The sequence below is a fragment of the Chroicocephalus ridibundus genome, chromosome 2 (assembly GCF_963924245.1).
Source record: "Chroicocephalus ridibundus chromosome 2, bChrRid1.1, whole genome shotgun sequence".
In the NCBI taxonomy this organism is placed as follows: Eukaryota; Metazoa; Chordata; class Aves; order Charadriiformes; family Laridae; genus Chroicocephalus; species Chroicocephalus ridibundus.
In genome coordinates this window covers 104,065,025-104,078,251 of record NC_086285.1, presented here as the reverse complement: position 1 = coordinate 104,078,251, position 13,227 = coordinate 104,065,025, and the positions used below count along the sequence as shown (strand labels likewise).

The 13,227-nt window shown below is 44.0% G+C and overlaps 1 protein-coding gene across 4 annotated transcripts in view; it reads left to right on the top strand.

The window, feature by feature from the left end:
- The window catches only part of CARMIL1 (capping protein regulator and myosin 1 linker 1), a 199,467-nt gene extending 186,240 nt beyond the window's left edge, over positions 1-13,227 (top strand). The window contains exons 36-39 of one of the 4 annotated variants that reach the window (XM_063326384.1): positions 2,784-3,017; positions 5,715-5,849; positions 8,886-9,032; positions 12,163-13,227. In XM_063326384.1, coding sequence (XP_063182454.1) covers positions 2,784-3,017; positions 5,715-5,849; positions 8,886-9,032; positions 12,163-12,299 — 653 coding nt within the window. In that variant the 3' untranslated portion in view covers positions 12,300-13,227. The remainder of the gene's footprint in view (positions 1-2,783; positions 3,018-5,714; positions 5,850-8,885; positions 9,033-12,162) is intronic. The other 3 variants (XM_063326385.1, XM_063326386.1, XM_063326387.1) reach the window with 3 other exon arrangements.

The following is a 13,227-nucleotide window of genomic DNA, read 5'->3' as shown; positions in this document are numbered from 1 at the left end:
GTGTAAACTCTTTACAGAAAATGCAAAATGTCTAACCCTTAAAATTTTACTTTCCTCTCCAGATTGTGTTCCTACAATTGCTTAGGCAAAGTGAAAAAGATTAGAAACAACCTCACTTTTTGTATTATGTTTGACAACACTTCTCATGAAGTTGGCTCTAGGGCCGAGTTGACGGCTCGGCTTTTTACTCTCGTGCTTCACCTTTGTGCTTCGTGTTGCACAGGAGGGAAAGTATTTGGTGCATGTGCCTGGGGCGCCTTCAAAAGGGTGCTGAACCCAGCAGCCAGCAACAATGTTGACACACGAAGAAGTGAAACTCCTGAATACATCTTATCACCTAAATATGACCAGTTTGCAAGGTTTATAGTAGTCAGTGCAGGTACCAGCTTCAGCAGTCCTGGCTTTCAGCTATTAAAATAGAAATCTCTTAGTCAATGGCATTTGGCTCTTCCCAGGGTTTAGGCAGCTTGACCAAAGCCAGGGCTGTCTGCAAAGCTGCGGAGGTCTTGGGACACTGCACACATGCACAAAATGACTCCCCATCCTGTACAAAGTGGAGTCCAGCCTTGTAGTGCTTATGGCACCGATTCCCTCTGCAGCTCGCCGTGCTGTGCACTGGTCAAGGGGCCCTTGGCCAGCTGTAGTCCTGGGCCCTGACGCGGCAGTACCTACAACGCAGCCATCCAAGTACAAGAGGAAGGTCTGGTCTCTGTGCATACATGCACACTTTCGGGACTGGCCTGTGAAGTGTTCAAATGGGATTCACATCTGGTGATTTGTGCACACTACATTCAGTGGACCAAAGGAGTGGGCTGAACTGGGAAATCCAGGTCTGATTTCTCAACAGTGGTTCTAGGTATCCCACAAGCACGGCATGTAGGGTCGCCACAATATACAGAAGCACGGCTGAAATCTAAATCCATCCTGGTTGAGCACTTCAGAAATCCATTTTGAGTTTTTGTACCTTTCAAAAAGCTAGTTTGAAAAGACAACATATTCAGAGCGTGCTGAACTCTTATCAATCAGGGCTTTTAAAGCCTGTTTATCTTTTGAGGAGGACTTTATGTGCCTCCCAATATCATCAAACTGAAATCAGAGGAGCAAGAATAGTCTTTGCTTGGGGCATTAGAGTACTTGTGGGTGTCTGACCCCAATTTTTCTCAGGTCCTTGTCTCTGTATGTGACACATTTCACCCCCACCTAACTGCACAGTGCATACTTCTTCCTTTTGGCCTATAGCTGTCGGTTCTTTCTTCAGCGCTCTTGCTTGAGAGCTCCCCGAGGCTGTTCTTAGCTGTTGCGATTGCAGTTTGTCTTTGTTTTGGGTTAATTTACTTTAACTTACTGGGTTCTAATAATATTAGCAGGCCTGAGGTCAGGAAGGCAAGAAAGAGAGTTAATGGAAAATTGCTGGATGTTGCTACAGGAAAACTATAGATAGTGATGATGAAGGAGAATAAGGGTTTTTTCTATTCTTTGCTTTGTGTCTGGATATTGTCTGCTTTTTTGTATGCACACACGCACAGGTGGGGAAGGTGTCCTGCTGTTTCGCTTGCAGCATGAAGGTCTGTTGCATGCATGCAGACACGAACTCTCCCTGTCACGCACTCACACAAATATATATGCGCCACACAACCCTCTGTGGTTTGCCAGAGTTTAACTCCAGCTGGGCTGAAAAACCACTAAATAAGCTGGAAAAACGTATTGGAGATTGGCTTGCAGCAAACTATATCAACACTCCCCTCCCTCCTACTGCCATTAAAACTCTGTGCTCAGCACTTTTGTAACAAGCTGGATTTCTGAATGGGAATAGCGGGTAGGTAGGTCAGGCCATCATCTGTGAGCGCATACTTGGTTTTGCCAGGTACTAAGGCCACCAGTCTGCATTTCAGTTAGTTTATAATTCTCTTCTAAGAAGAAAAAATATGACAATTGTTCAAAGTCCCCAGCTAACATAAAAGTTACGAATTTATCATTATACCTGCCACATATAACCCTTCAACCTTCTGAAAGCTGCAAAGTAGGAAAGTAGAGCTGGCATTTTGCTTGTTTGTAACCTAGAGTCCAGCAGGCTTTCTACCAACTTGCACAGCTAGATAGGACTGATTTATTGCTTGGAAGTCAGTGTAACTTTATCTATAAATACCTTGGTCTTTGTTTGGGATAAATACTATTTTGATAAACTTGCTAATGTGTGGAAACCATAATCCACATACAGTTTTATTAGATAAATCAAAATACTATATAAAGAATACTTTGATCTCGGCTAAGTTTCAAAATCTTCTCTAGAGCTTTCTAAAAGCAACAAATAAAAAAGATGTAGCCTGCTGATCGCACGTTTGGGATTTATTTTCTGGGCCAGGATTTCTCTGTTGATCTTGGATACGCAACGTTTTGTCTGTAGAGGCACAAAACAGCCAAAGGCTGCCTTTTCCACTGATCCATCGCTGCTTTCTCAGCAGGTAGGCTGTACCATCTGCTCCCAGAAATATGAAGGGAGCATAAGGTCCAGACAGCCGTCGCCCCAAATATATTAAAAAGGGGGAGATGCCATCACCTCTGAGGCAATTGAATTAGGAAGCTTAGCACATGTAAGAGCTAGTGGTTTTAGATGCTTTTCTTGCAGTGATTTTGAACGAAATTTTTAGGGGTTCTCTTACACACTCACACAGCAGTGCAGCAGTGATATGGGAGCTAATGACGGTATTTTCCACACAAGCATATCTGTGCACGGAGCCTTCTGTGTTGCAGGAGACTTTATTTTATGTGTCTGTTTATTCTAGTGTCTAAACTCCAGCAGACCCTTCCAGAGAGTCGGTTTGCCTCGAATAAAGGTGACTCCGTTTCAGCAGCAGCAGAAAAAAATTCAAAAGCTGAACCAAAGGCAGAAGCTGGTGCAAAGGCAAGAAGTTCTTCCAATACACCGACCAGCCCAAAACCCCCACTGCAGTCAACAAAGCCCAGCCTGGCAGGACGACCCACGGTGCCACAGAAACCACGCTCTGCCTCTCGTACTGGTGAGGAGCTCTTCTGGGCATTTGTTATCCTCAGAGTGGCGTTTGTGTAGGCTGTGGAGGAGAAACCCATGGCCACATCCTGAACAGAAGCTAAATGTAGAGGGACGAGTTCTTCAGGCACTTGCTTTTGACTTGCATCCTTCTTTTCCACCTCCCGCTGCCCTATTTCAAATGAACTTATTAAAATGGTTTAATGTGTGATCCACAATAGTAAAGCTTGAGGAGCTGTTTTGAGTTAGCCTGCTTTCACGGAAGAGGAGAGCATAGAGAGCTACTTCAGCATCAAAGCCCTGTTGTAGTAGCACCAACAAAAATAACTATTTTCTCTAAACACCTGGCTGTAAATACTAAAGTCCTTGGGGTTTTCTGGCAGGCTGCTCTTTGGCCCCTCAAGGAAATGCCTCTTGTTCTTAGTAACTTGCACAAACCAACCGTGTCTGGCTCTCTTTTTCCTTGTTTTGCCTTTGTTTCTTTCCTTTTTGCTTTTGACTGGAAATAATTGTAACTGTGCTTTTATAACCCTGCAAGACTGCCAGTTGAGTGACTATTAACTCCTGCTCTGTCCTAACCTTCTGCCTGGATATTATCTCAAGGTTTCCAATAGCGGGAAATATTTCAGCAGATCTCTCATACATTTGTCTGTCTGCTATTTAATAGGCCAATGTCACAACCCCTCTTCCCAAGGTACAGACGCTGCAGCTGAGGGGAATTAAATGCTAGTTACTGACTCCCCCAGTAACTACGGCAAATACAGCTTATTAATTGCTAATGACTGAAAAAGTGTGAGCATAGCCACCTGTAAGAGCTCGCAGACTTCTAGGCTTTTCCCATACTCACTGTTGACCTTAGAAAGATGTCATTTCTGCTGAGGACGAGGGAGCAGGGGGATATTGCAGCCTCCTCCCTGCGCTCCCTGAGCATTACGTAGTCTCTGCAGTCCAGTGGGTAGAATATTGTTTAAATACAGAATCACCTTCAGGTTGTAGATGGCTTTAAATTTATTTTATTGACCATTTTGGAAGTGGTCATAAAAGTGAGAGGTGTCGGGTAAGATGCTCATGAAGATTAATACAATAGGAAAGCATGGCTTATTTGGTGATGTTGTATCTGTAAAATAGCGTGTTATCTCAAAATCTTAGGTATCAGAAAGACCTGAGCTATCTGTTTCTGCCAGCTTGTATTTCCTGCAGAGAGAGCATACTGTGGGTTTAACACGGAGAGTAATTAATATTTACTGATAATAGGCCAGCTCCTTGGGTGGCAGTAAAAGCAGCACCATCTCTGTTGCAGTCTAACTTCTGTTCTAGTTCTTGTAACAACCTGCTGGCTAAGCACGACCAGGCGATGTGATGAAGCAGCCAAGCAATAATCCTAGTTACGCTCTTAACTCCCACTGTTGTTTCCAGTGGTGTGGCCAAACGAATGGCAGGAAATTTTTGCTAGGTAAATCTGAGGGCAAAGGAGCACACCTCAGATGTCCACAAATTATCAAAGACTGAAAATGGTTCCTCAATAAAGCACACAACAGCTTTAGTTCAGAATACATAGCTGTGTTTGCCAAGCGCTGTGCTCATCCATATGTTGATACCGAGCTCCCCAAAGCAACTGGCCTTGCAGGCCCATCAAAAGCATGGAGAAGGTCCAAGAACTGGTGTATCTGTTCAGATCAAGTTGCATTTGGAAGGTCATTGCTTTGCTGTGCTGGAAGTAAAAAGATTGTCTCCTTTGCAGTGGTTCCTCAAGACTGAGATAAATTCCTGTTAATTTCCAGTGTGTAACTGAATTAACTCATTGTACAAATATGCAATACAGATGATACTCTGAGTTCCTTTTTCCTTCTATCAGTACTAATATATCTTCCTAGTTCCTCTGTTGCTTACATACAGCACCGTTTACTCCTTGGGAAGCAAACATACAAGCAGTTTAAGTAATCCATTGAAGCTGTACTTCCCTGCTGTCCAAACGAAGGCTCTCTAGTGTAAGACTGAAAAAGTCTTCCTGTAAGGACTGGAAAGATGGTAGTCAACTTGCCATACATAACGCATATCCAGCCTTTTAGAGAAACAAGATATCCAGATGGTTTAAACTATGGACTTGAATTTAAATTCCAGATTTCCTCGCAGTGTAGAGGACAAAGTATTTTTTCTATTTAGAAAGTCTTTGCAGATGCTGTCATGTTATGTACTGGCAATTTATTCCTGGAAGTAGAGAGTTCTGTAGGCTATTTATGAAATTTGTTTCACTGGTTCATTTTTATGCCTTATAACTGTGAAACAGGACATCTAAGTTGATCAGTTCGTTATGTTTCAGGACAATAAAAATATAAATAGAACAAATATTTCCAAAAAATCTATCCAAAATAATTTTCAGCTGTACTTTACAAATTGCATACTTATGTCTTGCGGGAAATTCAGTTGGTCCCATCAGATTTCTATTTGTGCTACAATGGCAGTACACACAAAAAATGCTGGAATTGAAATCTTTGCTTCGACTTATAAAATTCTTTCACCTGGACTGGGGGCCATCATGTGTTCTCTTGACATAATGTAAATCCTGAATCCTCCTCCTTCTGACACAGATTCTAGCTGTTTCTTGTTTGTGTGTTGTGTTGAGGTTTGGCCCATCTTAACAGCACCATCTCTGTGAGCTACAGCACAAATAAAACTTCTCACCCTTTTTTTTCATGGTACTCTACAGAGGATGCTCCAGAGTCTCCCTCTGGCCCCAGTTCCCCAAAAGTTGCCCTGCTTCCGCCAGTGCTGAAGAAAGTTCCTTCTGATAAAGAAAAGGATGGTCAGAGCAGCCCCACAGTCAGATCGTTTTCTCAAGAAGGTAGGAGTGTTGGTATAACGCTTGTTCCAGTGTGCTTGTCTTCTACTAGAATTCAGTGTGTCATTGTCCCCTGATTTGTTTTCACTTGGAATGGAAGAGGGTTATTCATTTGGAGGAAAAAAGAGCAAGCAAAGTGTATCGGGTCACCTATTCCCCATCTCCTCCACCCACGGGTTGGTGCTCTATATTATCTTCCTTTGATCAAACCAAGTGAAAGATGAATCTCTTGGTATTAATAATGCAACTGAACAATTAAGGGACTCTTGTCTTGTGTATGTTATGGTTTATTTTGGTCTGGATTGAGATGCTGATTGGTACTGGTCACACACAATAATGTGAAATGCAGCTCTGTGGTTCAGCACATTCCCAGGGGCGCAGCCGTGATTTTGCTCCTTGCAGCCAGCCTCTTGCTCTGTTTGTACTCCTCCCTTCCGTGGGGTTGCTGCATGTGACTGACTTCACCACCTCCTCGGGCAGTGAGTCCCTCTGTGCCAGCGCAGGGCTTGGTACCTTTTATGCACAACAGCAGGCTGTTGCCTTCTCTTCGCTGCTTTTCATGTGTGCGCTGGATCTCTGCTTTTGCTGATGCGTTTGCTTGTCCACGGTTGGCTCTTAGAAGAGCTAAGGCTTCCTCCAATAGCATAGGATATGTTGAGAAGTAGTCACAGAAATATTGCTCAATGCGGTGGTAGCTGGCACGAATGACAAGGTTGGACATCTCGGGGTGAGACCTCTTCCTTCCTGGGACTCTTCTCAAGAAAAACAGTGATCCCCATTTCCATCCCAAGGTGATTCCCGTCACTTGAACTGTGAGACAAAGGGGTGCCCTTTCACACTCTGCCTGCAGTTTTTCAGAGTGTAGGATGGGGGCAGATGAGTCAAGGCAGATACGTTAACACTGGGTTGTGAAGACTGAGCAGTTGTGCTGCCCACAGATCCCACTCCTACCCTCAAGATGGGAGGAGGGGCAAAGCCATCCCCAAAGCGGGATGGTCCAGCATCCGTCCATCAAAGCATTTTGAGAAGCTTCTCCCTTTCTTTCCTAGAATGACCGTTTCCTTTATGATGCTACTTATCTCATGATCTGGATTTTGCTCTGCTTGGAAAATTGCTGCTGTGGTGGCTACCGTTTGGTGACTGCGTGTCAGCACATGTGCTGTATCTGTTTACAGGTTGTGGCTCTCACTTCGGCCACCTGTATGATGCTGTTGGGCTGGTCTTGTGCCATAAAGGTAGCCCAGCAGAACCACCACACTGTGTTATGTAGAGCTAGCAGGACAGAGCACACCCAAGGACTTCTCCTGTGTCTGGAAAGGACTGAGGGTTCAGATGGTCCATATTGCCAAAAGCTGCCGCAGTCTGTGGCTCGGGGTCCCAAAAAGACACCAGGGGGTCTGAAGTGCCTCCCAGTGGCTGTGGCATTGTGAGGGCTGCAAGGCAGAACAGAGCCTGTTTAATCTCCTGCCTTTAGTTCCTTCAAAGCCTGTGTCGAGACAGGTGAACTGGGCTACAGCTTAGGGATCAGGCTTGCTACACTGGTGCCATCATGTTGAGAACGGTTGCAGTCAAAGGCTTTTGCCACAAGACGACTCTCTCAGCTGCGGTCTGATAACTGCATATGCTAGTGTCATAGAATCTGAGCACAGAATCACAGAATGGTTTGGGTTGGAAGGGACCTTAAAGATCACCTAGTTCCAACCCCCCTGCCATGGGCAGGGACACCTCCCACTAGACCAGGCTGCTCAAAGCCCCATCCAGCCTGGCCTTGAACACTTCCAGGGATGAGGCGTCCACAACTTCCCTTGGCAACCTGTTCCAGTGTCTCACCACCCTCACAGTAAAGAATTTCTTCCTAATATCTAATCTAAATCTCCCCTCTTTCAGTTTAAAACCGTTACCCCTCATCCTATCACTACACTCCCTGTTAAAGAGTCCCTCCCGATCTCTCCTATAGGCCCCCTTTAAGTACTGGAAGGCTGCTATAATGTCTCCCTGGAGCCTTCTCTTCCTTGTTTTCTCATCAGCTTTTCACCAGAGTGCAAGAGAACTTGTTACTACCTAACTAGAGAAACACAGTGTAATGGGACTTGTTGCAGGAACGTTTTAATGTGAGGTTAACCTCACCGTTTCTCTGCTATATGCATTCTCCCGCTCCCTGTCACGAGAGGGGACATCTTGGAGAAGCAGGGAATATTGGATCGTAACTACAATCCTTTTGTGTTACAGCAATCTCTAACACAGCAGAGGTTTGACAAGGTTTTGCAGTTTGTGGTTGTCATGTGACAAGAGGGATAATCACTTTATTTTTAAAACGTGTTTGCTGTTTGCAAATCCTTACACAAAAGGGGTCAGACGCCGTGCTTTCCTCATTCCTTGCTCCCTTAGACAGACCTCCTCCACAGGCCACTTGGCCAAACATAGGCTTTCCTAGTTGCTGCCATATTGCACTGTACAAATTTTATCAATAATAGTTTAGAATGGCTAAAATTGTGTTTCCAGGTCCTTACGGAGCTGCTATGCTTTGCATAAAATTGTTTGGGAAAGAGTAAATTCTCTTCCTTTAAATTTTTATTCTTTTTCAGATTTACCTTTTTCTTTATTACTGTTCTGCTTCCTTAGTCAGTCATTCCTCTGTCCTTGCTTTCTGCCACCTTTCGGACTAGCATGCTCAATTTATTTCTGCAACTGGTAAATCACTGCAAATCTGCCTAAGCTGGTAAAAAAAAATTATATCTCCTGCAAAACAAAGCTGCAAATTAGATCATACTTGATTATGAAATGGCTTTATGTTAATGAGTTTAACTGTACTTTGTGGGACAAAGTGCACCTCTTTACACAGCGTATCTGTAAGATTGGGCTGCAGTTACCAACATATACAAATATCTGGACTAAATTTAAGCAAGCATCTGGCATATCGATTACTGCTCTTTGAACAATTGATTAAATGGGTTGGATAAGTGAAATTATTTCTCTTACCTTCCGTACGTGGGTCTACAGAACGGCTTAGGCGTATAAATGAATCCTTTTCCCCGCTAGAGCAAACAGGAGATTGTCAAAAAAGCGATACCGCTCATGACTGTGCCAAGCCATCTGGCAGCGTGAAAACCACTTCGGGGCAGTATTCTACCAGTGCAGAAGAGGAAGCTAATGTGCTTGGGCAGAGGAAGGCACAGCCCACTTCTGGTTAGAAGTTTTCATTTTTCATCGATACGGTGCTCGATAACTGGCACTAACAATCGTTAAGAAACGGTAATAGCAAAGAAGCCACAAAAGTGTGTGGGTTTGTCATTGCATTATGCGAAAAGTAGAAAAATCTCATGGGATGCTAGTCATCTTTCTGTCCCCATGGGGACTATGTGGCGTGAAAAAAATTCCAGATAAGAAACGTGTGTGTGATTTTTTTTTTTTTTCCTTGGTGGCAACGCCAGTGACGGGTCCCACGTAGCACCTGCAGCCCTGCTGCAGAAGAGGGCTCATGACAAACCGTGGTGGCTCATGGCAGTGACGCTGGCATGCTGCCCTGTATGTACGCTGCAGGTGGGCTCTCTGCTGCTTGGTGTGCTTACGCACCTTTCCCTTTTAAGGTGCGTGCACTGAAGTATTTCAAAATACATTTCAGCCTGAAGATCGTTAGTGCCAGTTTCAGTACATCACTCGCTCGCAAAACCACTTGAGAACTGGGTAAATCAGATTATTTTGACATAGTGCTCTGATTTTCAGATGCATGAACAAAGAAAAAAAAAAAAAAACCAAAAAAACAAACCAAAAAGAACGCACACCCAGCACTGGCTGCGCTGCACGCGTAAGCCGCGCTTCCTGAAGAGCAGCTTTGACTTACAGAGAACTCATTCAGTAGGCCATAAAAATGTTTGGTTGATTATGTGTTTTTAAAATATAAAAGCTTCTGTTCTCAAGTGGTGCGTGTTTACATGCTTCTCTTTACCTCTTAACTGGTTTGTTTAATGATTCATATTGATTGTTTAATGATTCACGGTTACTTTTTTCCTGAAATATTTTTATATTATACTGTTTCATTGAACTGCAGTTTTTTCTACTTATAATACATCATGTCTCCTTTTTGTAACATCCTCAGCCCAGAATGCATAAACTGATTTCCTTTTCATATTGTAGAATCAAACTTAGCCCACCCAAACTTGGAATCTCTCCTCCCCGTCACAATCAAATTATTATATTTTAGTTTCTTCTAAGATATCTCTCTGATAAAGTCAGTTTCAAAAGCTGCGATGCTGCCACAGATCTACACAGGTCACCTGTGTATGGTTTCATCGGGGCAAGGGTAAGCTCTTGTGGCAAAAGCCGGCAAAATGCCTGATATATTTTTCAGGTCTTTTTGGGGGCAAACCCACCTGTCCTGATGTATTAGTCCATAACCTAAAATGGCTGCTGCAGGATGTGCTCTGGGTTTTGTTTGAAGAGTGAGTAGAATCCAAGCAAAAGCCATGTCATTAGTCGGAGGTACAAGCATCAAGAATGACTCAAAAACTTCCAGGCACCTATTTCTTTGAAAAGCGGTGGTGTTTGGGAAGGTGGAAATGCCTGAATTGTTGGGGGTTTTTTGAGAATTTAGGTATGTTAATCCTGCCCAATTCCATTAAATAACTTCAAAAACCTTTCTCAAAATCCTTTCCTCTTCTTTCCCAACTTGCAAAGCCGGCATAAGAGTGCAGCGAGTGTGTAGCTGCTGGCTGTCACTTTCTCCCATGTTTTGGCTGGCACAAATAAGGAAACAGGTATTTTGGACTCGGGAGAACTATTTGTGTAGCGAATACGCCATGTGTGCGGAGGTGGGTCTCTGCAAGATGCGTGCTGCATGTGTCCGTTCTACTTTCATCACGGCAGAGATCCAGAGCTGGAAAATGTCTGTGCCAAACGAAAAAGGGACAGGGCTTTCTGCCCCCTATTTCATGCAGCAGCGCTTGCCTGGGGAATCGCTCTGTATCCCCAGGGATACAGGGAGTATCCCTGACATCAGCTCCCTCAGGATTCCTCTTTGCATTTTTCCACGTTCCTGGCAGACCCGAACACCTGCTGGCACAATTTGAAAGGGCGGCGGAGATGCGTCAGTGACAGCCTTGCTCCTTGCCAGCCCCTGCTGCGGCCGGAGCTGTACGCCGGTGACAGGGAGGGAGGGCTGTCCCTTGCGGCGGTGAGGCTGTCGGTGGGGAAGGGGAGGTGGTGCAAGGATCAGTGCCAGTCAAAGCCGGACGGAGGTCCTTATCCGAAATGGTGGAGCAGAGAAGGTCTCGTAACTGTAACGTATAATTTTGTGGGGGTGAAGTGAGATGGCTTGCCAGGTCGTCCCGCTTAAGGGACGTTGTGTGTTTAAAGGTTCATTTTAATGGGAACTGTGAGATTTCTAAAGCTCTTAATGCGGGCATAATGTCACCCCCATCGGTGTGTATAATAACTCTCTTGTTACCATAGCAATTGTAGACGACCGGTTAGATCAGAAATCTTAACAAGGTTTTACAACCTTCTTTCCATTTTATTTCAAAGCTTGTAGGTTTGGGGGAAAACCCTGGCCTTACCGAGATTTTGGAGTGCTGGGCGAACAAAATGGGTACTGTTTGCATTTAGATGATGGGAAGTGTGTCTGTCCTCCTGCTTTCCCCGCTGCTGAGCACCGTGAGGTGCAGAGCTCGTGGTCTCAGCTGCAAGAGATGCAAGTGGGGCTCAGAGCCATGGGTGTTCCCCCCCATCAGGGAACAGGGAAACCATCGGGGACCTGGTGGGGCAGGGAGGAGCAGTTCAGGTGACTTGGGTGCCAAGGTGAATGTCTGTCCTGATTAAGGCTGCTGAGTCAAAAGGGAGAATATCGATGTGTCCTGCTAGGGAAACGTGCCCGGGATGTGCGCCACTGGTGTGAGGGGTGCCAGCAAGGATGTCCACCTGGGCGGTCAGGAGTGCATCGTATGAGATCCAGCCCAGCTGGAAAAAAGAATGCTGTTCTGGTTTTGAAGTGGTGGGATGAGAAGAAAGTCTCCAGGCCGGTTCTAACTGTGAGGTTTATCCGTGTCACAGTGAAGTACTGAGTTTCATATTTCAAGTTTGCCTGCTTGCCAACCAACAGTGGAATAAAATTTGCTCAAACTCTCTCTTCTCTCTCTCCCCTTTTTCTGGGTTGAAGAATTAATGGACCTATGCTACTCCCACCCAGTACAAATGAGTTCAGTGGGAGCAGGAGCAGGTCCTGTGTGCGTGAATGACTCTTTTTTTTTTTTTTTTTTTTTTCATTATTTTTCTTCCTGTCTCTTCTACAATCATTAGTAAGACCTATTTCTCTTTTATACAGCTGCAAAAAGAAGCCCTGGGCAGCAGTCTCATGAGTTCCAGGAACTGAAGCAGAGGTCCTTAAGTAAAGACGGCCATCAGGGAAGCAAGTCCAGTGACTCTGGCGAAGAAGCAGATAAAGATTTTATTTTTGTTTAGCAATCAGTACAAGTGCTTCGTAGCACAAGAGCTTTTTATAACAATCAGGGTACAGCAATCAACAGCCCTTCTAGCCAGCTGCTCTTTCACCACAGGTACATTTCCATGTGGAAAACCTGATCTTCCGATCGTGATTTACAATACACTCACTTGTCATTGATTCGGTCCTTAATTTCTGTTCTGTACAATGCAGACGTTCCTTTCCATGCCTTTGCTAAAGCCAGCAATTCTTTCGTGTATTCTACTTGAATTTCTCTGAAGCAGCTACAAAGAGTGCCCTGCGTTAGGGCATTTAGGAAGCAAAACAAATTAACTGGACGCTGTCTTACACTAATACACTGTACAGCAGGTAATGTGTTGTACTGCTGAATGTAAATGTGTCAAATCTGCACGTGACTTACCTATAAATATATTCTTGCGGTATGCAATTGCACATTGTAATTATATTAAAAGAGCACACTAATAAAATAATTTGTATAGATTATATATATTAAAATGCTTGGGTATGGTTTTTACATTCTCCCATAGGGAGCTTCTTTCTTCCTGTTCTCGTACTGTACATAAAGCTCCAACGCTTACATTTGTGTACCGTCAAAAAGCACAACAGAGAAGGATTTGGATGATGTATAATCATGGTATGCTTCCACATTCATATATTAATGTATATAGTTGATTGGAATGAGGGCAATTGAAATTTTATTAATATTGGTGTTTTCTAGAGGCCTTCCTCAGTTCTGTCTGCATATTAGCTTCCTCTCAATGTGTAATTCTATGAGAAAAAATAGTTTGGCATCTGTAAAAATATTTCAGCTTTTGGGGGAGGGGGTGCAAATTTCACAGCTACCCACTTACATTACAGGTCGAAGGGATTTTATTCATATGTATATTTGTAACAATAAAAAATGATTTTACAACTGAAATACTAATC